General features: G+C 36.4%; 1 protein-coding gene across 1 annotated transcript in view; it reads left to right on the plus strand.

Annotated features, from left to right (window-relative positions):
• PAPPA2 (pappalysin 2) overlaps positions 1 to 27,656 on the plus strand; it is a 300,507-nt gene that overhangs the window by 172,648 nt on the left and 100,203 nt on the right. Inside the window, exons 12-13 of the mRNA XM_068538389.1 lie at positions 25,924 to 26,059; positions 26,261 to 26,477. Of these exons, the coding sequence (XP_068394490.1) occupies positions 25,924 to 26,059; positions 26,261 to 26,477 (353 nt within the window). The remainder of the gene's footprint in view (positions 1 to 25,923; positions 26,060 to 26,260; positions 26,478 to 27,656) is intronic.

Below are 27,656 nucleotides of genomic sequence, written 5' to 3' on the forward strand. Positions count from 1 at the left end.
CTGAAAAGGGGAGGTGACAAAGGCCAGAAATAGGGGCAAACCACCTCTTCCTGCAGAACTTTTTAAAAGATGAACTGAAGTTTGAGTGGAAACCATATCAAAAATAATTTTTCAAAGATGGGGTGAATTGGTCATTTTCCTTGGTTGTGGCAGGTGGGATTCTCTAGGAAGCAGATTCTGAGATGGAACTTAGTATGCAGGATGTTTGATAAGCAGTGGCCTAGCTACCAACATCTGTGGAAAAGGAGGAAAGAATGCATAAGTAGGTGAAGAAAGAAGTGGAGCAACCTCACTGAAGGCTTGGCTGACGTCTCCTATAAAGAAATAATATATTTTATCACAAAGGACAGGTAGCAAGTGGAATAATAGTGCTGTAAGGTCTTTAAACTATTCAGGATATGGTGATTTTATTTGAATGTGGATTGTAATAAATTAGGCATACATATAATAATCCCTAGAGCAATCACAAAAAATATACATTTACACACAAATAGCTATAGGTAAAAAGTCAAAAGAGAAGATTAATGGAATAATAAAATAACTTGATTCATCCAAAAGAAGGCAGGAAAATAGGAACTAAGAAATAAATAATAAAGAGAAAACAAATACCAAGATGGTAGACCTAAATCCATCTGTATTATTAATTCCATTAAATGCAAATTGTCCAAAAATTCCACATAAAAGCATAGATTATTAGTTTGCATAAGACAGAAAGAACCAATTATATACTATTTATTTAAAAACACACTTTGAATATAATGATCTACAGATTGAAAGTAAAAGAGTAGAGAATTATGTACCATGTAAACGCTAAGCATAAAAAATCAATGTGCTCTGTTAATGTCTGACAAAATAGATTTCAAAATAGAGTATTACCTGAGATAAAGAGGGACATTTCCTAATGATAAATGAGTCAATTTATCACAAATACAGAACAATCTTAATCTTATAAAATTGAAGCATCTAAAAACAGTCTCAAAAGAAATTAATTAAAAATTGACAGAACTAACAGATAAACAACCCAATCAATAATCATAATTGAGGATTTTATTATCTCTCTTTAAGTAATTGATATAACAAGTGGACAAAAACATCAGAACAAGTGTATAAGATTTGAAAATCATTATCAAATATCGTGACATAATTGACATTTGTGGAAACACCACAGTCAACTAGTGCAGAATGCATATTGTACATTCACCAAGAGAGACCATATACTCGACTACCTAACAAGTCTCAACAAATGGGTAATGATCGAAATCATAAAGAATATGTTCTTTGACCTCAACAATACTAAATTAGAAATAAATAACAAGCTATCTAAGAAAACTCCAATTTTTTTTTTGGTAATCCAGCAATATATTTGTAAATAATCCATAGGTCCAAGAAGAATTTATAGGGAAATTAGAAAATATTTTGAGCTGAATGAGAATAAAATAATATGTCAAATTTTATGGGATGCAAACATAACAATATTTACAGGGAAAATTTTAACTTTAAATGTCTGTATTTAGGGGGAAAAGAATTATAAAATCAGTAATCAGTTTTCAAATTAAATAACTAGAAAAAGATAAAATTAAAACCAAAGTAAAAATAAAAAGGAAAGAACAGAGAAAAGCAGAAGTCAGTCAAGTAGAAGATAATCCCATATCATCACTGTTATTTTACTGTCTCTGGAAATGGCAGCCAGTGAAATTAGACTTTGAATTTACTTTTTGAGATATAAAATAAATGAAACATGAAAAGATGTAAAATTTGAAACATTTTCTCATAAACCGAATTAACATTGAAAAGAGAAAAACAACCTGAAAATTATTTCACTTAGTTATCATTTTTAAAATAATTTTGCCTTTTAAAGATTAGTTTTTAAACTAATTTTAAACTAACATATTTAAATTTTGTTTTCATATGTAGAATAAGGTAAGATCCCACTTTTTTGTCTAAATACGATAAGCCAATTTTTCTAACCCTATCCATTAAAACATTAATCCTTGCCCTGATAATTTGTGATGCTACATTAACTAATACTAGTTTCTGATATATACAAGAGCCTGTTTTTTAAACACTCTGTTGTATTCCATTGATCTATTTTCCTGCTCTGTACACCAGCAATACACTGTTTTTACTACTATAATTTTTACCATGTAAAAAATTTCTGGTAGAGTGTATCCCCCAACTTCCACTTTTTTGCACATCTTTTTCAAAGTTAAGGTAGCTATTCATTATTCTCAAACACTAATTTTTCCATATAAATTTTAGAATAAGCCTTAGATGATTTCTTCCACTCCTTGAAAACCATACTGGTATATATGAGCTGAACTTAATCAAACACTTGATTTTCATCAGTTGATATGATTGTGTGATTTTTCCTCTTTGATCCATCATTATGTTGAATCACATTGATTTTTTAAATTTTTATATATTTATTTGTTGGTTGGTTTATTTATTTATTTTATTGGAGTATAATTGCTTTACAATGCTGTGTTAGTTTCTGCTGTACAACAAAGTGAATCAGCTATATGTATACATATATCCTCTCCCTCTTGGACTTCCCTGCTACCCACCGCCATCCCACCCTGCTATACAGCAGGTTCCCACTAGCTGTTTTACACATGGCAGTGTATACATGTCAATCCTAATCTCCCAATACATCCCACCCTCTCCTTCCGCCTCTGTGTCCATCCATCCATTTTCTATGTCTGCGTCTCTATTCCTGGCCTGCAGATAGGCTCATCTGTACCATTTTTCTAGATTCCACATATATGTGTTAATATACGATATTTGCTTTCCTCTTTCTGACTTACTTCACTCTGCATGACAGACTCTAAGTCCATACACATCTCTACAAATGACCCAATTTTGTTCCTTTTTATGGCTAATATTCCATTGTATATATGTACCACATCTTTATCCATTCATCTGTCTATGGGCATTTAGGTTGCTTCCATATCCTGGCTATTGTAAATAGTGCTGCAGTGAACATTGGGGTACATGTGTCTTTTTGAATTATGGTTTTCTCAGGGTATATGTCCAGTAGTGGGATTGCTGTGTCATATGGTAGTTCTATTTTTAGTTTTTTACGGAACCTCCATACTGTTTTCCATAGTGGCTGTATCAATTTACATTCCCACCAACAGTGCAAGAGGGTTCCCTTTTCTCTACACCAACTCCAGAATTTATTGTTTGTAGATGTTTTGATGATGGCCATTCTGACCTGTGTGAGGTGATACCTCATTGTAGTTTTGATTTGCGTTTCTCTAATAATTAGCGATGTTGAAAAGCTTTTCATGTGCCTCTTGGCCATCTGTATGTCTTCTTTAGAGAAATGTCTATTTAGGCCTTCTACCCATTTTTGGATTGGATTGTTTGTTTTTTTGATATTGAGCTGCCTGAACTGTTTGTATACTTTGGCAATTATTCCTTTGTCAGTTGCTTCATTTGAAAATATTTTCTCCCATTCTGAGGGTTGTCTTTTCATCGTGTTTATGGTTTCCTTTGCTATGCAAAAGCTTTTAAGTTTAGTTAGGTCCCATTTGTTTATTTTTGTTTTTATTTTCATTACTCTGGGAGGTGGGCCAGAGAGTGTTCTTCCTATGTTTTCCTCCAAGACTTTTATAGTGTCTGGCCTTACATTTAAGTCTTTAATTCATTTTGAGTTTGTTTTTGTGTATGGTGTTAGGGAGTGTTCTAATTTCATTCGTTTACATGTAGCTGTCCAGTTTTCCCAGCACCATTTACTGAAGAGACTGTCTTTTCTCCATCGTATGTTTTTACCTCCTTTGTCATATTTTAGGTGACCATAGGTGCATGGGTTTATCTCTGGGCTTTCACTCTTGTACCATATATGTATATTTCTGTTTTTGTGCCAGTACTATACTGTCTTGATTACTGTAGCTTTTTAGTATAATCTGAAGTCAGGGAGCCTGATTCCTGCAATTCCGTTTTTCTCTCTCAAGATTCCTTTGGCTATTTAGGGTCTTTTGTGTTTCCACACAAACTGTAAAATTTTTTGTTCTAATTGTGTGAAAAGTGCCATTGGTAATTTGATTGGGGTTGCATTGAATCTGTAGATTGTTTTGTGTAGTATACTCATTTTCACAATATTGATTCTTCCAATCCAAGAACATGGTATATCTCTCCATCAGTTTGTGCCATCTTTTATTTCTTTCATCAGTCTTTTATCGTTTTCTGAGTATAGGTCTTTTGCCTCCTTAGGTAGTTTTCTTCCTAGGTATTTTACTCTTTTTGTTGCAATGGTAAATGGGAGTGTTTCTTTAATTTCTCTTTCTGATGTTTCGTTGTAAGTGTATAGGAATGCAAGAGATTTCTGTGCATTAATTTTGTATCCTGCAACATTACCAAATTCATTGATTACCTCTAGTAGTTTTCTGGTGGCATCTTTGGGATTTTCTAGGTATAGTATCATGTCATCTGCAAACAGTGACAGTTTTACTTCTTCTTTTCCAATTTGTATTCCTTTTATTTCCTTTTCTTCTCTGATTGCCATGGCTAGGACTTCCAAAACTATGTTGAAGAAAAGTGGCGAGAGTGGACATCCTTGTCTTGTTCCTGATCTTAGAAGAAATGCTTTCAGTTTTTCACCATTGAGAATGATGTTTGCAGTGGGTTTGTCATATATGGTCTTTTTATGTTGAGGTAGTTTCCCTCTATGCCCACTTTCTGTAGAGTTTTTATCATAAATGAGTGCTGAATTTTGTCAAAAGATTTTCTGCATCTATTGAGATGATCATATGGTTTTTCTTCTTTAATTTGTTAATATGGTGTATCACATTGATCGATTTGCATATATTGAAGAATCCTTGCATCCCTGGGATAAATCTCACTTGATCATGGTGTATGATCCTTTTAATCTATTGTTGAATCTCTTTTGCTAGTATTTTATTGAGGATTTTTGCATCTATGTTCATCAGTGATATTGGTCTGTTATTTTCTTTTTTTTGTGACATCTTTGTCTGGTTTTGGTATCAGGGTGATGGTGGCCTCATAAAATGCGTTTGGGAGTGTTCCTTCCTCTGCAATTTTTTGGAAGAGTTTGAGAAGGTTGGGTGTTAGCTCTTCTCTTAATGTTTGAGAGAATTCACCTGTGAAGCCATCTGGTCCTGGACTTTTGTTTGTTGGAAGATTTTTAATTACAGTTTCAGTTTCATTACTTGTGATTTGTCTGTTTATATTTTCTATTTCTTCCTGGTTCAGTCTTGGAAGGTTGTACCTTTCTAAGAATTTGTCCATTTCTTCCAGGTTGTCCATTTTATTGGCATATAGTTGCTTGTAGTAGTCTCTTATGATCCTTTGTATTTCTGAGGCGTCAGTTGTAATTTCTCCTTTTTTGTTTCCAATTTTATTGATTTGAATCCGCTCCCTTTTTTTCTGATGAGTCTAGCTAAAGTGTTATCAATTTTTTTTGTCTTCTCAAAGAAACAGGTTTTAGATTTTTTGATCTTTGCTATTGTTTTCTTTGTTTCTATTTCATTTATTTCTGCTCTGATCTTTATGATATCTTTCCTTCTACTAACTTTGCGTTTTTGTTGTTGTTCTTCTTCTTTCTCTAGTTGCTTTAGGAGTAGGGTGAGATTGTTTATTTGAGATTTTTCTTATTTCTTGAGGTGAGATTGAATTGCTTTAAACTTCCCTCTTAGAACTGCTTTTGCTGCGTCCCATAGCTTTTGGGTCATTGTGTTTTCATTGTCATTTTTTCTATGTATTTTTTGATTTCCTCTTTGATTTCTTCAGTGATCCCTTTGTTATTTACTAGTGCACTGTTTAACCTCCATGTGTTTGTGTTTTGTACAGTTTTTTTTTTCCTGTAATTGATTTCTAATCTCATAGCAAGTGGTCAGAAAAGATGCTTGATATGATTTCAGTTTTCTTAAATTGTCCAAGGCTTGATTTGTGACCCAAGATGTGATCTATCCTGGAGAATGTTCCATGTGCACTTGAGAAGAAAGTGTATTCTGCCACTTTCAGGTGGAATGTCTTATAAATATCCATTAAGCCTATCTGGTTTATTGTGTCATTTAAAGCTTGTGTTTCCTTATTTATTTTCTGTCTGGATGATCTGTCCATTGGTGTAAGTGAGGTGTTAAACTCCTCCACTATTATTGTGTTACTGTTGATTTCCCCTTTTATGGCTGTTAGCATTTGCCTTATCTATTGAGGTGCTCCTGTGTTGGGTGTGTAAATATTTATAATTGTTATATATTCTTCTTGGATTGTGACTTTGATCATTATATAGTGACCTTCCTTGTCTCTTGTAATAGTCTTTATTTTAAAGTCTATTTTATCTGATATGAGTATTGCTACTCCAGCTTTCTTTTGATTTCCATTTGCATGGAGTATCTTTGTTCATCCCCTCACTTTCAGTCTGTATGTGTCCCTAGGTCTGAAGTGGATCTCTTGTAGGCAGCATATATATGGGACTTGTTTTTGTATCCATTCAGCCAGTCTGTATCTTTTGGTTGGAGCATTTAATCCATTTACATTTGCAGTTATTTTCGATATGTACTTTCCTATTACCATTTTCTTAATTGCTTGTGTTTGTTTTTATGGGTCTTTTTCTTCTCATGTGTTTCCCATCTAGAGAAGTAAGTTCCTTTAGCTTGTTGTAGAGCTGGTTTAGTGGTGCTGAATTCTCTTAGCTTTTGCTTGTTTGTAAAGCTTTCGATTTCTCTGTCGAATCTGAATGAGATCCTTGCTGAGTAGAGTAATCTTGGTTGTAAGTTTTTCCCTTTCATCACTTTAAATATATCCTGCCTCTCCCTTCTGGCCTGCAGAGTTTCTGCTGAAAAATCAGCTGATAACCTTATGGAGATTCCCTTTTATGTTATTTGTTGCTTTTCCCTTGCTGCTTTTAATATTTTTTCTTTGTATTTAATTTTTGATAGTTTGATTAATATGTGTCTCATCCTGTTTCTCCTTGGGTTTATTCTATATCAGACTCTCTGCACTTCCTGGACTTGATTGACTGTTTCCTTTCCCATGTTAGGGAAGTGTTCATCTATAATCTCTTCAAATATTTTCTCAGACCCTTTCTCTTTCTCTTCTTCTGGGACCTCTATAAATTAAATGTTAGTGTGTTTAATGTTGTCCCAGAGGTGTCTGAGACTGTCCTAATTTCTTTTCATTCTTTTTTCTTTATTCTGTTCCTCAGCAGTTATTTCCACCATTCTATCTTCCAGCTCAGTTATTTGTTCTTCTGCTTCAGTTATTGTGCTGTTGATTCCTTCTAGTGTATTTTTCATTTCAGTTACTGTGTTGTTCATCACTGTTTGTTCGTTCTTTAGTTCTTCTAGGTCCTTGTTAAATATTTCTTGTAGTCTCATGATCCATGCCTCCATTCTATTTCCGAGATTCTGGATCATCTTTACTAACATTACTCTGAATTCTTTTTTAGGTATGTTGCCTATTTCCTCTTCACTTATTTCATCTTGTAGGTTTTCACCTTGCTCCTTCATCTGTAACATATTTTTTTTTCATCTCATTTTTTTTGATGGGTGGGGCTATGTTCCTTTCTTGCTGGTTGTTTGGCCTGAGCTATCCAGCACAGGAGTTTGCAGGCAGTTAGGCAGAGGCAGCTTGGTGCCAAAATGAGGACATCCGGGAGAACTCTCACTGATTAATATTCCCTGGGGTCTGAGGTTCTCTGTTAGTCCAGCAGTTTTGACTCGGCGCTCCCACCACAGGAGCACAGGCCCAACCCTTGACCTGGGAACCAAGACCCCACAAGTTGCAAGACTTGGCAAAAAAAAAAGGCAACAAATAAAAAGGAGCAGAAGAACAACAAAGAATATAAAAAATAAAATAAAATTAGAAAAGTAAAAAATACTTTAGAAAAATAAAAATAATATTGAAACAACAACAACAAAGCAAACAGAACCGCACACACAAAAAAAAAGGCCAGAAAAGGCCTGGGCAGTGTGGGGGTGGGGAACAGGGCTCTGGTTCAGGACCCACACGACCAGAGGGGGCCCTGGAGGGCAGAGGTTCGGGCCCAGGACCCCAACAGTCATTCTGGAACCTGAACAGGTTGGGGAGATGCTGACCACATTCCCCTCCAATCTCCTGATCCCTTGAAGTTCTCTCCCCTTCCCCACTGATCCCCTCACTGTGAGTGGGCCCCTCAGAGCATGGAAACCCCTCCCTTCCCCCAGCTGCCCCTTAGGGTTGCTGGTTCCATCCCATCTCTACTTTTCCTCCCCCCTCCCTCCCTCCCATGCCCCCAGGACCCATGTGGCTGGAGGGGGCCCTGGAGAGTGAAGGTTCAGGCCTCAGACCCCAGCAGGCTCACTGGGGACCAAGCAGGCAGTGGTGATGCTGGCCACATTCCCCTCCAATCCCCTGATCCCCCAAAGGTCTCTCCCCATCCCTGCTGATTCCCTTGCCATGAGTGGGCCCCTCAGATCATGGGAACATCTCCCCTCCCCCAGCTGCCCCTCAGGGATACCAGTGTCATCCCACCTCCACTTTTCCTTCCCCCCTCCTTCCCTCGTATGTCCTACCCAGTCACACAGGGCTTCCTCCCATCCCATTAGGTGTCCAAGGTCCCCTGCCAGTGCCTGGTAGGTGCCATAGTTGTGAGGAGACACAAACTCCACGTCCTCCTACTCCACCATCTTGACCTGATTTTTTTTTTTTAGCTATCAAATCATGTTTGCCTTTGTAGAGTGAACCTACTTTTTTATAATATATTTTATATTTAGTCTTGAATTTTATTAGTTAATTTTTAATCTTGGATTTTTGCTTTTGTATTTATATGTGAAATTAGTTTATATATTTCTTTTTTGAATATTTAGATTATACAAGTCTCATAAAATTATTTGAGCAGTCTTCCCTCTTTTTTATTTTTTGAAACCACTTGTATAAAATAAGGATTATCTGTTCCTTCAAAATATTTCAGAACCCACTTGTAAAACCAATTGGACCTGGGGCTTTTACAAGGAAATATTTATGATTGTTATTTAAATTTATTTGATTTTTATCAATATATTCAATTCCTCTTTTCTAATTTTGAGCTACTAGATATTTCTAGAAATTTATGAAGTTCTTCCACATATTCAGATTTAGTACTGATAGTTTTTCATAATGTGTTTTTATTATGACTCATCTCTATTTTAGGTATAGTCATCACTCCCTTTATATTGTAATTTTTGAAACTTCTTTTTCTCTTTTTTTCTTAATTACTCATGCCTAGGACTTCTTCAAAGAACAAATTTTAGTTTTGTTCATTTCTGTTTTTATTCTAGTTGCTATTCTCAAATTCACTGATTTCTATCCTTTTCTTTATTATTTCTTCCCTTCCTTTTTCTCTGGATTTACAATGATGTTATTTTTTAGCTTCTTGTGTTGGACACTTGGATAATTTGTTTTCACTGTTCCATAAATTTTCCCTCTAGGTGTTACTTTTATTGTAGTCCACAAATGTTGATATATAGTCCTTTTATTGTCAATCAGCCCTAAGTATTTTGTAATAACTCATAATTTCTTTTTAAAATAATGTAATTTTAATAACATTTTGTTTGTTTCTAGCACTGATTTTTCAGAGCATAACAACTTTTGTATTGTGCCAATTATGTCAGTATTAGATTTTTTTTCCTCCTCCGCTTGGCCCTAGGAAGCACTTAAATAGTAATCCTTTATTCATTCAGAAATTAAGGACCAGTGTGTACTAGAAATGTGTATTTTCCATTAACTGGTCAAAAAGTGTCTCCACTCTTACCATTTTTCTCTCTATATTTTTGTTTATATACACAAACATCTACAAAATCCTTTCTCCATTTCTTTTATTTTAAAAATTTGTGTTCCTTGCTCTTCTTTCTTTTGTTCTTTATTTGAAAATTATTTACTTATTTATTTTATTGAGGTATAATTGACATACAAGATTATTTTAGTTTTAGGTATACAACATAATGATTCAATATTTGTATATATTGGGACATGATCACCACAGTGAGTCTAGTTAACATCCATCACCATACTTAGTTACAAATTTTTTTTCTTATGATGAGAGCTTTTAAGATCGACTCTTTTAACAAGTTTCAAATATGCAATACAGTATTAACTATAGTCTCCATGCTGTACAGTACATGCCCTTGACTTTATAACTGAAAGTTTGTACCTTTTGACTCTCTTCACCTGTTTTGCCTACTCCCTACCCCCCACCTCTGGCAAACACTAATCTGTTCTCTGTATCTATGAGCTTGCTTTTTCTGTTTTTTTTTTTTAATTCCATATATAGGTGAGATCATGTGGTATTTGTCTTTTTCTATCTGACTTATTTCACTTAGCGTAATCCATCCATGTTGTCAGAAATGGCAAGATCTCATTTTTTATGGCTGAATAATATTCCATTGTATATACATGTGCCACATTTTCTTTATATATTCATCCATTGATGGACACTTAGGTTGTTTCCATATGTAGGCTATTGTAAATTATGCTGCAATGAACATATGGGTGCATGTATCTTTTTGAGTTAGTCTTTTCACTTTCTTTGGCTAAATACCCAGAAGTGGAATTGCTGGATCATATGGTGGTTCTATTTTTTTTTAAACAAGTTTTGAGGAACCTCCATACTATTTTCCTTAGTTACTGCACCAATATACATTCCCACCAACCGTGCACAGCATTGCCCTTTCTCCACATCTTTCCCAATGCTTGTTATTTCTTATCTTTTTGAAAGTAGTCATTCTAACAGTTTTCAGAGTACAGGTCTTTCACCACCTTGATTGAATTTATTTCTAGGTATTTTATTCTTTTTATGCAATTGTAAATGGGACTGTTTTCTTAATTTTTCTTTCTTTTTGTTATTAGCATTTAGAAATGCAACCAATTCTATATATTGATTTTGTATCCTGCAACTTCACTGAATTCACTTATTAGTTCTAATAGTTTTTTGGTGGAGTCTTTAGGGTTTTCTATATATAAAATCATGTCATTTGCAAATAGTGACAGTTTTTCTTCTCCCTTTCTGATTAGAATGCCCATTATTTCTTTTTCTTGCCTAATCCTCTGGCTAGAACATCCAATACTATGTTGAATAAAAGTGGCAGAAGTGGGCATCCTTGTCTTGTTCCTGATCTTGGAGGAAACGTTTTCAGCTTTTCACCACTGATATGATGTTAGCTGTGGACTTGTCATATATGGCCTTTGTTATGTTGAGGTGTGTTTCCTGTATACCCACTTTGTTGAGATTTTTTTAATCATAAATGGTTGTTGAATTTTGTCACATGCTTTTTCTGCATCTATTAAGATGATCATATGATTTTTATCCTTCATTTTCTTAATGTGGTGTATCATGTTGATTGATTTGCAAATGTTGAACCATCCTTTCATCTCTGGAATAAATTCCACTTGATCATGGTATATGATCTTTTTAACGTAATGTTGAATTTGGTTTGCTAGTATTTTGATAAGGATTTTTTTCATCTATGTTCATCAGGAATATTAACCTGTAATTTTCTTTTATTGTGGTATCCTTGTCTGGTTTTGGTACCAGGCTAATGCTGGCCTCATAAAATGAGTTTGGAAATGTTCCCTCCTCTGCTATGTTTTGAAGAGTTCAAGAATTGGCTTCAATTCTTTGAATGTTTGGTAGAATTCACCAGTATAGATGTCTCATCCTGGATTTGTTTGTACAGAGTTTTTAAATTAATGATTCAGTCTCCTTACTAGTAATTGGTCTGTCCAGATTTTCTATTTCTTCATTATTTGCTCTTGGAAGTTTGTATGTTTCTAGTAATTCATCCATTTCTTTTAGGTTGTTCAATTTGTTGGTGTATAATTGTATGTAGTAATCTCTTATGATTCTTTGTATTTCTGTAGTGCCTGTTATAACATCTCCTCTTTCATTTCTGATTTTATTTATTTGAACCCTCTCTCTCTTTTTTTTCTTGGTGAATCTGGCTAAATGTGTTTCAGTTTTGTTGATCTTTTCAAAGAATCAGGTCTTAGTTTCATTGACATTTTCTATTGTCTTTCTATTCTCTATATTATTTATTTTTTGCTCTATTCTTTGTTATTTCCTTCCTTCTTTGGGCTTTGTGTGTTCTTCTTTTTCTAGTTCCTTTAGTTGTAAAGTTAGATTGTTTATTTGTGATTTTTCTTATTTCTTGAGGTAGCCATTTATTTCTATGAACTTCCCTATTAAAACTGCTTTAGCTGCATCCCATTAGTATTGGTATATTGTATTTCCATTTTCATTTGTCTCAAGGTATTTTATGGTTTCTCTTTTGATTTCTTCATTGACACATTGGTGTTCAGTAACATGTTGTTTAGTCTTCACATGTTTGTGAGTTTTCCAGTTTTCTTCTTGTAACTGATTTCTAGTTCATACAATTGTGGTCAGAAAAGATGCTTAATATGATTTCAATCTTCTTAAATTTGTTAAAACTTGTTTTGTGGCCTAACTTATGATCTATCTTGAGAACGTTTCATGTGCACTTTGAAGAATGTGTATTCTGTTGTTTTGGGATTGAATGTTCCGTATATATCTAAGTTCATCTGGTCTATTTTGTTGTTTAAAGCCTATGTTTCTGTATTGACTTTCTGTCTGGATAATCTATCCATTGATGTAAGTGGAGTATTAACGTCCCCTACTATTATCGATTGTTGCCAATTTCTCCCCTTAGGTCTGATAACATTTGCTTTATATATTTCAGTGCTCCTATGTTGAGTGTACAAATATTTACAGTAGTTTTAACCCTTGGTTGGATTGATGCCTTTATCAATATATAATGTCCTCCTTGTCTTTATTACAGTCTTTGTTTTAAAGTCTATTTTGTCTGATATAAGAATAGCTACCTCAACTTTCTTTTGGTTTCCATTTGCATGGAACATCTTTTTCCATCCTTTCACTTTCAGTCTGTGTATGTCTTTATGTCTGAAATGAGATTCTATAAGTGTTATTAGATGGGTTTTGTGTATTTTTTGTTCAGTCAGCAACTTTATGTCTTTTGATTGGAGAATTGAGCCTATTTACATTTAAAGTAATTATTGATAAGTATGCACTTATTGACATTTTGTTAATTGTTTTCTGGCTGTTTTGTAGTTTCTCTTTTTACTAGTCTTTCTGTTGATCTCTTCCTTTGTGGTTTGATGACTTTATTTAGTGATATGCTTAGTTTCCTTTTTCATTATCTATTACAGGTTTTGTGTATCTATTATAGTCCTATGCTATATTCAAGGCATACTTATACCAAAAAAATTATTTTTCTTTGACATTTAAATTTATGTGGTGTGCTGTTTGTTTTTGCTAAATCTAGCAACTCTTCTGTTTTTTTTATTTAATAAGTTAGAAGGTAATCCTCTATTCAGAGATCCATCCAGAACACCACAACCATACAGAAAACTGTCCAAATTTCATAATTTAGCAAAAAAGAAAAAGCTCATGTGTGGAAGGCACCTAGTCCAGTCACAACTTTGGATTCTTTGACTTTATTCATAGAAAAGTTGACAAGGCCCTTTGTCAGAGTCTATTCACTTTATATAGATTTCTAAAAATATTAGTTATCTGAATTTCAATCTTTTACAGGAAAGGTGCTAACAAATTAGTCAGGGAGTTAGAAACTGACTAAAAATATATGCTCAGAGGAACATTGTAAGCTCTGTTTTTACCATTTATCAGTTATGACCTTATATAAATCATATATCCTTCTTGGGCACCATTTTTCTTAGAGTTAAAATGAGGTTCTTGGACCAGATGATTCCTTCCAGCTCTGCATTTTATTTCAAGTTTGATGGTGAATTTAAAAAAGGATGATATAATAAAATATGATTAACATAATAATTGTAGTCTTAGGCTATCAAATGCTAAGGGCAAAGTTAATTATATCTACTGATACTTTTAGAGATCTCCTACTCAAAATATGGTTGGCTTCCAAAAGCATCAGTGTCACATGAGATCTAGGTAGAAATACAGAATCTCCGATCTACTAAATCAGAATCTGCATTTAAACATGATTCTCAGATGATTTGTGTGCACATTAAAGTTTGAGAAGCACTACTTTAGAGGATTGTTATCTCATCATTCAGTAAAATAATTGATGTTCAAAATGATGCCTCCAGTTATCAAGTGAAAATTCACTGAAGTACAGAATCTTCTTTTTAAGAGGGAAGAAAAATTTCTAATATATATTGTGATTATTTCTGTACACATGATTTAAATTTCTGAAAAGTTCTTGCTTTCCAAAATAAAATTTTCTCTTTGGAAAATTAACCTACATGGATTCCTGCAGTCTCTGGGAACCCTAAAAAAGCAAAGATGACTATGCATATATGATTTTCATTTCCATCAAAAACTAGCCTAGTGCACTGAAAGAGGAACTGCATCTCCCTGTGGCTAAACAGTTTATCCCCAGAGGTAAAAGACTCATTTTCCATTTTCCTATCTGATTGCTACTAATCTAACTTTGATTTTACATGAAAGCTTTTGCAGGCCCTAGATGTGACAACTTAGCAGACTCTAAGTTTCATAAATAATTGGAATAGCAACCTTTTTTCAACCAGAAGGGAAGATTTCTTGGCTCTCCATTGAATCCCTCATCCCCTCACTTATGCATTCTCGTTCCCAAGAGAACCTTCATCATCTGTATTTCATAATACCTTTTCTCATTCTCAGACTTTGTCTTAAGTGGAGTTTCCCCAGGATTCAGACTCTGAGATGAAGATTTGCAGAAAAGTTTATCAAGAACTTTCCTTGGAATCAACACCTATGGGGGAATGAAAGTACTCGGAGTTGGCAGAGAGAGGAGTAGAACTATGAAACAGCCACACAAAAGTGTCAGCATCCTACAGGGAGCTAGGATGGCCCTTCAGAGTTGTCCCACCTTGTATACCACTCAATCCTACCCAAAGGCCAATGGACATGGGTTTCTTCTCTCCCCCTACTCCAGGGAAGTGACATAACCTTGTGGAGGCTTTCCTTCTCTGAGGGCAGTTTCTGGAAAGAGACTTGATGTGAGCTGAGTGCTCAGTCATGAGAAAGGGGATTTCAGTGGTACACCACAGTATTCACTACAGATTTGGTTTTGCCTTTCTGATCCCCCTCTGAGTCTCTCAAATTCTTCTAACACAAAGTCTCTGCAGACTTAGCCCTGGTGTCTGAAATCACAACTGAGGAGATGCTCTTAGAATTGAATTGAGCCAATAAGCTGATTTTGATCTGAGCCCTTCCACTGACTTGCCAAATCGTACATTGTCAAATGCCTCCTCCTGGATGGTGGGGGTCATAAGGGAGGTTTCTTCTTCATTTCATAAAATGACAAGTTGACCTCACTCTTCTGAAAAAAGAACTACCTAAGCTCATGGTGTTTATAACCTTACTTGTGCTATGAAGGAATAACACTAGAAATCAACTGGGTTTTGACCAATATCAAGAGAGACAGGAGCTTGGACATGGGAAGGAAGTCAAACCAGGTTCAAAACCCCCTCCACATTTTGACTCACATCCTCAAGTACAGAGGCCACCAAGAGGCCTCAAGCTCAGAGACAAGAGGCTAGTTGCCTCACACCTTCTCTTCATCTGTTAGATTTGGACTTCAGGTAACATACCTTGAAACTTTGAGAGTTAATCTCTCCCCTGTCAAATTTCTTAAGTCTACATAGACAGCAATATTATTAGGGTGAACCATATAAAATTGCCAATATTTGATCATTTTTCACCTACAAAAATGCATGTGGGTCAACCAATTGTGTAAGCATTCTTAATCTAATTTCTGTTGACCCTAATCGAACTATGAATGGCTTTCAAAGTGTTCTCTTAGCTCCCTGAAATAGTATAATGTTTTTATACCTAAGTACTTATGCAACTTCATTTTTTTGTGGGGAGAGAGGGCACACATGTCAACAAATTTTCTAGCAAATCTGTGATTTTCTGCTAACCCAAATTAGGAATCCCTGGGCAGTCAGAAGAATACAGAAAACCCAAATTCCTAACTGTCTAGCATTCAGCTAGAGGAAGTCACTTAAGCTCTCAGAATCCTACGTTTCACTTTTATAATATAACCTTTGTATCCTGGGGATATTATAATAAAAAGGTCTCAAATAGGAACAAAAACCCAATGAGCTTATTGGAGGCTCCAGCAAGGCATGTGATCATGTTTGGCAAACTGTAAAGTGCTATGCAAAATGAAAATAATATGTGCTCACTTTCTCCTGTTCAAGGGCCTTCCCTTTCTCTCTGGAATCAGGAAGTGCCATAGATGAATGAAAATGGAAAAGCACACACACAAAATAACATCTCAGTAATAACCAAAAGCATTTTAAAACCTCAGAGAAGATTCTTTTCAAGTTTGTGGTACAGTTTTATGTTCTGCTGTCCAGGGGCCTCCGCAAAGGATGACCTGGACGTCAAAATGCTTGGTCTGGGAGTCTATTAAGTGTGTTTGTACCCAGCAGGCAGATTGAAGAGGGATTTCTTAAGCCCAAACAGTTCTGCACCAGGAAAACATTCTTTCAGTCTTACCCCTCACAAGTGGCCAGAAGTTAGATCCAGCAGTTAATGTGAAGGCTTTGGATGGAAAGCAACTGAGTGTGCAGGACTGCTTTTCCACTCTATCAGTAAGTCTCAACCTATCTGCCTACTATCTATCTATCAATCTATCTATCTATCTATCTATCTATCTATCTATCTATCTACCTACCTACCTATCATCTATCTATTATCTATCTATCTATCTATCTATCTATCTATCTATCTATCTATCTAATCCATATTTTCTCTGTTTCAAAGTATTTTGCTGGAGATTCACTGAGCTAATTTCACTGGCAAACATTCTATTTTTAGACTGTTCCTCAGTCCTGAGAATCAATTGCTTTTCTAAAAGATCTTGCCTCCTTTCTGATATCTAACTATACTTTGTCTTCTTCATAAAAGTCACATTCAAATTAATTTTATATTGCCCTGTAATACATAAAATGCAATCTCCTTGTTAAAACAAATAATAAAACCTTACAAATAAAGCTTACAAGTCCCTTGACCTCTTAGCATCTTGGACTTTTCTCTTCGGCCATGCCTGGTCCTCATTTCAGATCTGAGTGGTCCCCGAGGAGGTGCATCTGGTGTGGCTTTGTCCTGAAAGGGGCTGCTCTTCATATTGTACATTTGATGTGGTGATTAGAGGAGTGTCATACTTGTAGTGGCAAAGGTGACATGGGGTAGAATAAGCAGAGATTTGTGTTGACAAATTTTCTGCTCTGGCCACTACCTATTTTCACATTTAAGAACATAAAATCCATTATTTATTTCATAAAAAATAAAAATAGACTAGACCGTTATATATATTAAAATAGCTCTGCTTGGCTGTGGAATGACCATCTTATTATTTTCTTTATAATAAAAATTTTTTGGCTGTGTTGGGTCTTCGTTGCTGCGCACGGGCTTTCTCTAGTTGTGGCGAGCAGGGGCTACTCTTGGTTGCAGTGTGCAGGCTTCTCATTGTGGTGGTGGCGTCTCTTGTTCCAGAGCACGGGCTCTAGGCACGCAGGCTTCAGTAGTTGTGGCTCACAGGCTCTAGAGCGCAAGCTAACTAGTTGTGGCGCGTGGGCTTAGTTGCTCCGCAGCATGTTGGATCTTCCCGGACCAGGCACTAAACCCGTGTCCCCTGCATTGGCAGGCGGATTCTTTTCTTTTTTTTTTAACATCCTAATTGGAGAATAATTGCTTTGCAACGGTGTGTTAGTTTCTGCTGTATACCAAAGTGAATCAGCTATACGTGTACATATATGCCTATAACTCCTCCTCCTTGCATCTCCCTCCCACCCTCCCTATCCCACCCCTCTAGGTGGACACAAAGCACCGAGCTGATCTCCCTGTGCTATGTGGCTGCTTCCCACTAGCTATCTATTTTACATTTGGTAGTGTATATATAAGTCCATGCCACTCACTCACTTCGTCCCAGCATACCCTTCCCCCTCCCCATGTCCTCAAGTCCATTCTCTACGTCTGCGTCTTTATTCCTGTCCTGTCCCTAGCTTCTTCAGAACCTTTTTTTTTTTTTTTTTTAGATTCCATATATATGTGTTAGCATACAGTATTTGTTTTTCTCTTTCTGACTTACTTCACTCTGTATGACAATCTCTAGGTCAATCCACCTCACTACAAATAACTCAATTTCACTTCCTTTTATGGCTGAGTAATATTCCATTGTATGTATGTGCCACATCTTCTTTATCCATTCATCTGTCGATGGACACTTAGGTTGCTTCTATGTCCTGGCTATTGTAAATAGAGCTGCAATGAATACTGTGGTACATGATTCTTTTTGAATTATGGTTTTCTCAGGGTATATGCCCAGTAGTGGGATTGCTGGGTCAGATGGTAGTTCTACTTTTAGTTTTGTAAGGAACCTCCATACTGTTCTGCATAGTGGCTGTATTAATTTACATTCCCACCAACAGTGCAAGAGAGTTCCCTTTTCTCCACACCCTCTCCAGCATTTATTGTTTGTAGATTTTTTGATGATGGCCATTCTGACCAGTGCGAGGTGATACCTCATTGTAGTTTTGATCTGCATATCTCTAATGATTAGTAATATTGAGCATCTTTTCATGTGTTTGTTGGCAATCTGTATCTTCTTTGGAGAAATGTCTATTTAGGTCTTCTGCCCATTTCTGGATTGGGTTGTTTGTTTTTTTGATACTGAGCTACATGAGCTGCTTGTATATTTTGGAGATTAATTCTTTGTCAGTTGCTTCATTTGCAAATATTTTCTCCCATTCTGAGGTTGTCTTTTCGTCTTGTTTATGGTTTCCTTTGCTGTGCAAAAGCTTTTAAGTTTCATTAGGTCCCATTTGTTTATTTTTGTTTTTATTTCCATTTTTCTAGGAGGTAGCCAAAAAGGATCTTGCTGTGATTTATGTCATAGTGTGTTCTGCCTATGTATTCCTCTAAGAGTTTTATAGTGTCTGGCCTTACATTTAGGTCTTTAATCCATTTTGAGTTTATTTTTGTGTATAGTTTTAGGGAGTGTTCTAATTTCATTCTTTTACATGTAGCTGTCCAGTTTTCCCAACACCACTTATTGAAGTGGCTGTCTTTCCTCCATTGTATATTCTTGCCTCCTTTATCAAAGAGAAGGTGACCATATGTTCTTGGGTTTCTCTGGGCTTTCTATTCTGTTCCACTGATCTATATTTGTGTCTTTGTGCCAGTACCATACTGTCTTGATTACTGTAGCTTTGTAGTATAGTCTGAAGTCAGAGAGCCTGATTCCTCCAGCTCTGTTTCTCTTTCTCAAGATTGCCTTGGCTCTTCAGGTCTTTTGTGTTTCCATACAGATTGTGAAATTTTTGTTCTAGTTCTGTGAAAAATGCCAGTGGTAGTTTGATAGGGATTGCATTGAATCTGTAGATTGCTTTGGGTAGTAGAGTCATTTTCACAATATTGATTCTTTCAGTCCAAGAACATGGTATATCTCTCTGTCTGTTTGTATCATCTTTAATTTCTTTCATCAGTGTCTTATAGTTTTCTGCATACAGGTCTTTTGTCTTCCTAGGTAGGTTTATTCCTAGGTATTTTATTCTTTTTGTTGCAATGGTAAATGGGAGTGTTTCCTTAATTTCCCTTTCAGATTTTTCATCATTAGTGTATAGGAATACAAGAGATTTCTGTGCATTAATTTTGTATCCTGCTACTTTACCAAATTCATTGATTAGCTCTAGTAGTTTTCTGGTAACATCTTTAGGATTCTCTCTGTAGAGTATCATGTAATCTGCAAACAGTGACAGTTTTACTTCTTCTTTTCTGATTTGGATTCATTTTATTTGTTTTTCTTCTCTGATTGCTGTTGCTAGAACTTCCAAAACTATGTTGAATAATAGCGGTGAGAGTGGGCAACCTTGCCTTGTTCCTGATCTCAGTGGAAATGGTTTCAGTTTTTCACCATTGAGAACGATCTTGGCTGTGGGTTTGTCATATATGGCCTTTATTATGTTGAGGTAAGTTCCCCCTATGCCTACTTTCTGGAGGCTTTTTATCATAAATGGGTGTTGAATTTTGTCAAAAGATTTTCTGCATCTATTGAGATGATCATATGGTTTTTCTCCTTCAATTTGTTAATATGGTTTATCACATTGATTGATTTGTGTATATTGAAGAATCCTTGCATTCCTGGTATAAGCCCCACTTGATCATGTTGTATGATCCTTTTAATGTGCTGTTGAATTCTGTTTGCTAGTATTTTGTTGAGGATTTTTGCATCTATGTTCATCAGTGATATTGGCCTGTAGTTTTCTTTTTTTGTGACATCTTTGGTTTTGGTATCAGGGTGCTGGTGGCCTCGTAGAATGAGTGTGGGAGTGTTCCTCCCTCTTCTATATTTTGAAAGAGTTTGAGAAGGATAGTAGTTCTCTCTTCTCTAAATGTTTGATAGAATTCATCTGTGAATCCAACTTGTCCTAGGCTTTTGTTTATTGGAAGATTTTTAATCACAGTTTCAATTTCAGTGCTTGTGATTGATCTGTTTATATTTTCTTTTTCTTCCTGGTTTAGTCTTGGAACCTTGTGATTTTCTAAGAATTTGCCCATTTCTTCCAGGTTGTCCATTTTATTGGCATAGAGTTGCCTGTAGTAATCTCTCATGGTCCTTTGTATTTCTGCAGTGTCAGTTGTTACTTCTCCTTTTTCATTTCTAATTCTATTGATTTGAGTCTTCTCTCTTTTTTTCTTGATTAGTCTGGCTAATGGCTTATCAATTTTGTTTATCTTCTCAAAGAAGCAGCTTTTAGTTTTATTGATCTTTTCTATCGTTTCTTTCATTTCTTTTTCATTTATTTCTGATCTGATCTTTATGATTTCTTTCCTTCTGCTAACTTTGGGGTTTGTTTTTCTTTCTCTAATTGCTTTAGGTGTAAGGTTAGGTTGTTTATTTGAGATGTTTCTTGTTTCTTCAGGTAAGATTTTATTGCTATAAACTTCCTTCTTAGAACTGCTTTTGCTGCATCCCATAGGTTTTGGATCGTCGTGTTTTCATTGTCATTTGTTTCTAGGTATTTTTTGATTTCCTCTTTGATTTTTTCAGTGATCTCTTTCTTATTTTGTAGTGTATTGCTTAGCCTCCATGTGTTTGTATTTTTTTTCAGATTTTTTTCCTGTAATTGATATCAATTCTCATAGCGTTGTGGTCAGAAAAGACACTTGATACGATTTGAATTTTCTTAAATTTGCCAAGGCTTGATTTGTGACCCAAGATATGATCTTTCCTAGAGAATGTTTCCATGAGCACTTTAAAAAATGTGTATTCTGTTGTTTTTGGGTGGAATGTCCTATAAATATCAATTAAGTCCATCTTGTTTAATGTATCATTTAAAGCTGTGTTTCCTTATTTATTTTCATTGTGGATGATCTGTCCATTGGTGAAAGTGGGTTGTTAAAGTCCCCCATTATTATTGTGTTACTGTCTATTTCCCCTTTTCTGCCTGTTAGCATTTGCCTTATGTATTGAGGTGCTCCTATGTTGGGTACATAAATATTTACAATTGTTATATCTTCTTCTTGGATTGATTCCTTGATCATTATGTAGTGTCCTTCTTTGTCTCTTATAATAGTTTTTATTTTAAAGTCTATTTTGTCTGATATGGGAATTGCTACTCCAGCTTTCACTTGATTTCCATTTGCATGGAATATCTTTTTCCATGCCCTCACTTTCAGTCTGTATGTTTCTCTAGGTCTGAAGTGGGTCTCTTGTAGACAGCATTTATACAGGTCTTTTTTTGTATCCATTCAGCCAGCCTTTTTCTTTTGGTTGTAGCATTTAATCCATTTACATTTAAGGTAATTATTGATATATATCTTCCTATGACCACTTTCTAATTGTTTGGGGTTTGTTATTGTAGGTCTTTTCCTTGTCTTGTGTTTCCTGCCTAGAGAAGTTCCTTTAGCATTTGTTGTAAAGCTGGTTTGGTAGTGCTGAGTTCTCTTAGCCTTTGCTTGTCAGTAAGGTTTTTTATTTCTCCTTCGAATCTGAATGAGATCCTTGCTGGGTAGAGTCATCTTGGTTGTAGGTTTTTCCCTTTCATCACTTTAAATATGTCCTGCCCTGCCCTTCTGGCTTGCAGAGTTTCTGCTGAGAAATCATCTGCTAACCTTATGGGAATTCCCTTGTACGCCATTTGTTGCTTTTCCCTTGCTGCTTTTATTATTTTTCCTTTGTATTTATTTTTTGATCATTTGATTAATATGTGTCTTGATGTGTTTCTCCTTGGATTTATCCTCTATGGGACTCTCTGTGCTTCCTGTTCTTGATTGCCTATTTCCTTTCCCATATTAGGAAAGTTTTCAGCTATAATCTCTTCAAATATTTTCTCAGTCCCTTTCTTTTTCTCTTCTTCTTCTGGGACCCCTATAGTTTGAATGTTGTTGCGTTTAATGTTGTCCCAGAGGTCTCTGAGACTGTCCTCAATTCTTTTCATTCTTTTTTCTTTATTTGCTCTGTAGTAGTTATTTCCACTATTTTATCTTCCAGGTCACGTGTCCGTTCTTCTGCCTCAGTTTTTCTGCTATTGATTCCTTGTAGAGAATTTTAAATTTCATTTATTGTGTTGTTTCTCATTGTTTGTTTGCCCTTTAGTTCTTCTAGGTCCTTGTTAAGCATTTCTTGTATTTTCTCCATTCTATTTCCAAGATTGGATCAACTTTACTATCATTACTCTGAATTCTTTTTCAGAATTCTTTTTCAGAATAGGTAGACAGCCTCTTTCCTCTTCATTTGTTTGGTATGGTGGGTTTTTACCTTGTTCCTTCATTTGCTGTGTATTTCTCTGTCTTCTCATTTTGGTTAACTTACTGCATTTGGGGTCTCCTTTTTGCAGGCTGCAGGTTCATATTTCCCATTGTTTTTTGTGTTTGCCCCCAGTGGGTAAGGTTGGTTCAGTGGGTTATGTAGGCTTCCTGGTGGAGGGGCCTGGTGCCTGTGTTCCAGTGGATGAGGCCGGATTTTGTCTTCCTGGGGGCAGGGCCTGGCACGTGGATTCTTAACCACTGCACCACCTGGGAAGTCCAAGAGCAGCTTTTAAAAATATCTTCTTTGTTCACATAAACCATATACTTTTAGTATTCTAATTATACAGCCAACTCTAGAAATTTATTTGTCTATATGTACATAAAAATAGGTTTTTAATAAATGTATATTGAACTGAATTTTTAAAAGTCTATTAAAATAGTTATATATACAAAGTATATTTTTCATATATCCCATTTATAAAGTAGAGATACATTCTATACCAAGAGCTTCAAGTATTACCAATTTCTATGGAAGCAGAACCTGGAGTATTGTTTCACATGTACAAGTGCCATTTTAAAAAAGCATATATGAAATTTTTTAGCCCATAAATTTCAGAAAAGCATAATTCTCTATATACCAAAATATATGGTTGTATGTTTAATTTTAAAACTTTCTTCTTTATCGTTGTCTTCCTGAAGTATAAACAGGATAAAAAATAATTTCTTTTTGGAAATAAGAATTATTGAGTCCTTACTAGATGGTAGGCACTGTCCTATGTGCTTTTACGTGATTTCATTTCATCCTCATAGTAGCCACCTGAGATAGGTAGTATATCTGTTTCTCAAATGTGGAAGAGGAATCCTATGCTCAGAGAGGAGAGATGGATAGTTCAGATCTACCCAGCTAGTAAAGATGGATTAAACCCAGGGTTCTGTCTGGCCAACACTCCCTCCAGAATGGTGAACTCACTTGATTCCCTTTACCGTGGCTCAGATTCATTATGCACATATGTGCAGGCTCAAACTTGTCTCTGCTTTTGAGGTTCCAATAGTTGTATGAGAGAGTTATACTTCTTTGTGTCTAGTTGCTACTGTGAATCATATCAGGTATTCAGATGAGAATGAAGTTTGGCTACCTCTCTGTGTCACTGTGAGAGGAAATGCCCAAGACTTGGCATCCAGTACCATGATCAAACCCTTGTCTCTCGTTGCTTTGTGTATCCCAACATTTCTCTGCCGATGTCTCACCTGTGGTTTTCCTACTTAAGCCACGGACTGGAAATCCTGGCATAGCCGCTTCCCACAAATCAAGGCACAGAGACACTGCCACCAGGAGCAGGCTTTAATGTTCAAAGTGATTTGGGATTCAAAGACCCTTAGAACAAGGAGATGCAAAACGAGATGGAGGTTTTGGGCATGGGCCCTCAAGATGGAGAAGTACACACCATAAGGCCTACAAATTAGTTTCAGGTGGGTGGTGACTATTTTGGGACCCAACAGACAGTGGGAAAACTGAGCTCTCATGTTGCTCATTGAAGCCATTCCATTCTTCGAGTCTGAGGCCTACTGAGGTGAAGCCACCAGGTACTTGTTTGTACTCTGTTTGCTCCTGGCTCAGGAAACAATCCAGAGCTTTCTTCCAGTACTCAGGTCTCTTTTGTGGTGTATAAAAAGGAAGAGGTTGTGGGAGTTCCCAGGGGACTTTGATGTCATTTGGGGCTGGGGCTGAGGGCTTTGCATTAGGCTCCTGGTTACCTTATGGTGTGTTTCATGTCTAGCCCTCATCCAGCCAGGAACAAAGGACCTCGTATTGCAAGCCATAACCTATGGGTCTGGAAGTTTCTTAAGTTATAAAGAAATGTTTATTACTTCAAAGAGGGGAAATGAAAAGGGGAAAAAAAGACACTGTAAAAAAAGAGTGTGGCTGGTCTTTCCCTCAAAGGAGGAGAGGAAGAAGGGAGAGTTGTGCTACACTGACCACTGAAAATCATAAAATCACCCTAACTGAGCCAGCAGTGCAAATGGACACTCTATAAACACACCACCAAGGCTCAGGAAAAATCAGTCTGCGGACAAGGAAGAATTATTATTAAAATGGAAAACATGTTTTACTCTCCTGCTCCCCATTTTAAGAACAGGCCTCTGCCATTAGGTGTTGTACCCTGCTCTGACACTGAGGACAGTTTTTCTGGAGCTTTATTCCCTTCAGAACCTGATAAAAAGCTAGAGAAATACACACAGAAGGTTGTACGGTCCAGCACCAGATTCTAATAATGCAACAACCATCCAACACCAGGGAAGACTAGAGATAATTCTCAATAGGAATTAAGAGTAATGTTGAGCTATAGGACAACAATAAAAGTAGAATTACTACATCAAATAATTTCAATATGAAAAATAAGTTCTCCAGGTCATTCCCCAATCTCTGAGGTATTTTCTTTTATATTAAAGGATTTCCAGGGACAAAACGTCCATAGTTTACTGTGAAAGACTGTTTCTTTGTTAATTAGTCTTGCCATCTAGGTATATTTCTTATAGATAACTGAATTTTCCTGTGAATTTTCATTGTTGGCTTATTCTTCACCCATGGATAGGGTATATGTGCTTGAGGCACCACAAGAACAAGAATAAACAGTTTGGCAGCTTCTAATCTCAGAAGTAACAGAATCTGCAATAGATTCTCTCCCATGGCATAGTTCAAAAGCTAAGTGAGAGGTTCTGATAAAAATTTTAAGGGAGAGACAAGGAGATAGGGAAGGATAATTAGCTATGCCAGTTCAGGACAAAGTGTTAGCAAGGTGATACTCTTGTCCACGTCTCTCACTTTGGAGATAGGGAGGTATTGTCTACCTATGCTGTGGTTTACTGTCTCCAGTGATGGTCTATTTGAGTGACCTTTTTGAGAAATTTAAAGAAAGATTCAAGTGACAAGCAATTGGTTGACATAAAAAGTCTCATAAAAAGATGGGAAGCTTAGTAGCTGAAAGTTATGTTCTTTCCAGCTAATTTTGACTTTTGATGTGACTGTGGCTATCTTTCTGTGCCTACTCCATGTTTTTTCCCATTGTAAAGGAGAAGGGAGCTCTTACTTTATGAGTGGTGAGCTATTTGAGAAGTATAAAAATAGTGTGACACGTGCCTTGATAGCCCACTGGAAATAATGGCTCGTACATGTATATGCTTTTGCCTAGGTTTGTTTCAATAGACCAGGAGTGGCCACGGCAATTTTCATTTTCTTGACATCTGATGGCCTGGTGCCTGGGGAACATCAGCGGCCAACAGTGACCCTTTACCTGACTGATATCAGTGGAAACAACCACTCTCTTGGTGAGTCTGACAGTTATCCCTTTAGGACCACTAGAGGACAATCCAGTAGACCCAGGAATCAGCTTGATGTCTGTCTCTGATATTGTTTGAGACCTTGCTTACATCATACAGCTATTGAGAAGATAAAATGAATACTAGATATGGAAACTTGATACTACATGAATGGCTTACAATATTATTCATCTCCTTGTTTCTCTTCAGGAAGCTATGAACTGTCATGCCAGCATAACCCACTGGTTATCAATGTAACCCATCACTCGAACGTCCTCTTCCACCATACCACCTCAGTGCTGCTGAATTTCTCATCCCCACTGGTGGGCATCTCAGCAGTGGCTCTAAGGACATCCTCCGTCATAAGTCCTTCAGCTTCCAGTAACTGCATCCCAGAGCACAAGGGGAAAAATCATCAGGGACAGAGGTACAAAGTCCTCTTTCTTCCTTTTTTCTTTCTTTTTGTTGTGATGTGTTGCTATCATTTTCATACATACTATTGTATATATAACGGGTGCTTGTTCACTAACTAAAAATGGGTCTAAGAACTTCTAAAAAGACTTAAGAAGCAAGCAAAGAACCATTCATAGAAGGCACACTTGCGTTTTATATTTTGCTTTTCTTTCCTTAGCTGAGAATAATGTTTATGTAAATATTTATCATCTTTAAGGTCTTAAAATCTTTTTTACATATAAAACCACTGCCTTCACATCAACATTGTTATGTAAACTGCCAAAAATTCTCTGCCAAAAACTCAATGTTCCCTAAGCGATGTATATTTTTTCACTTGTTCCCACCTGGACAGTGTATATAGCAAGTTTAACAATTAGTTTCTAAGGCATGTCATATAATCAATTAGATTTACATATGGAAATCAGGACTACATTAGCTATATGTGCCCTTCTGTGGACATCTGTAATTGCCATCTAGATAGCATTTCCTGGACTCTCAGCTCCTGCTAGTAAGGAACTGTTCTTCATAGCGTTGGTATGCCCAAGGTTGGCCCTGATGGGGCAAGGAGCAAGCCAAACACAGTAATCTGTGCTGCACTTGGGCTGGACTCATTCTATGAATGGTCTAATCGGTTGAGTGGCACTGTAGGTAACAGGGTTTGTTCCCTCAAGGAGTGAAGTGTCAGGCAATTGGGATCCTAGTCACAAAAGCTGGAGTTGCAGGCGGCACTCCATCACCAAGGAGGGACTCTGATACCACCTTGCCCAACCTAGGTATCCCAGAAACCCAACCTTGATTAGGGAATAAGTGTAGACAGTACTAATATAGTATATTAGTTATCTTTTGCTGTGTAGCAAATTATACCAAAATTTAGTGGCTTATCACGGTTTCCGTCGGTGAGGAATCTGGGTGCAACTCAGCTAGGTGCCTCTGGCTTAGAGTCTCTTATGAGGTTGCCATCAGCTGTGGGCTAAGTGTGCAATAACCTCAAGGCTCGAGTGGAGCTGGAGAATTCACTTCCAAGTTCACTCATGTGGCTGTTGGCAAGCCTCGGGAGATCTGCATCCAAACTCACTCACATAGGTGCTGGCAGTGGGCACACTCACATAGGCATGGCTCAGTTCCTTGCCATGTGGGCGTCTCCATAAGGTGC

This window comes from Eschrichtius robustus, chromosome 3 (genome assembly GCF_028021215.1).
Source record: "Eschrichtius robustus isolate mEscRob2 chromosome 3, mEscRob2.pri, whole genome shotgun sequence".
Taxonomy (NCBI): Eukaryota; Metazoa; Chordata; class Mammalia; order Artiodactyla; family Eschrichtiidae; genus Eschrichtius; species Eschrichtius robustus.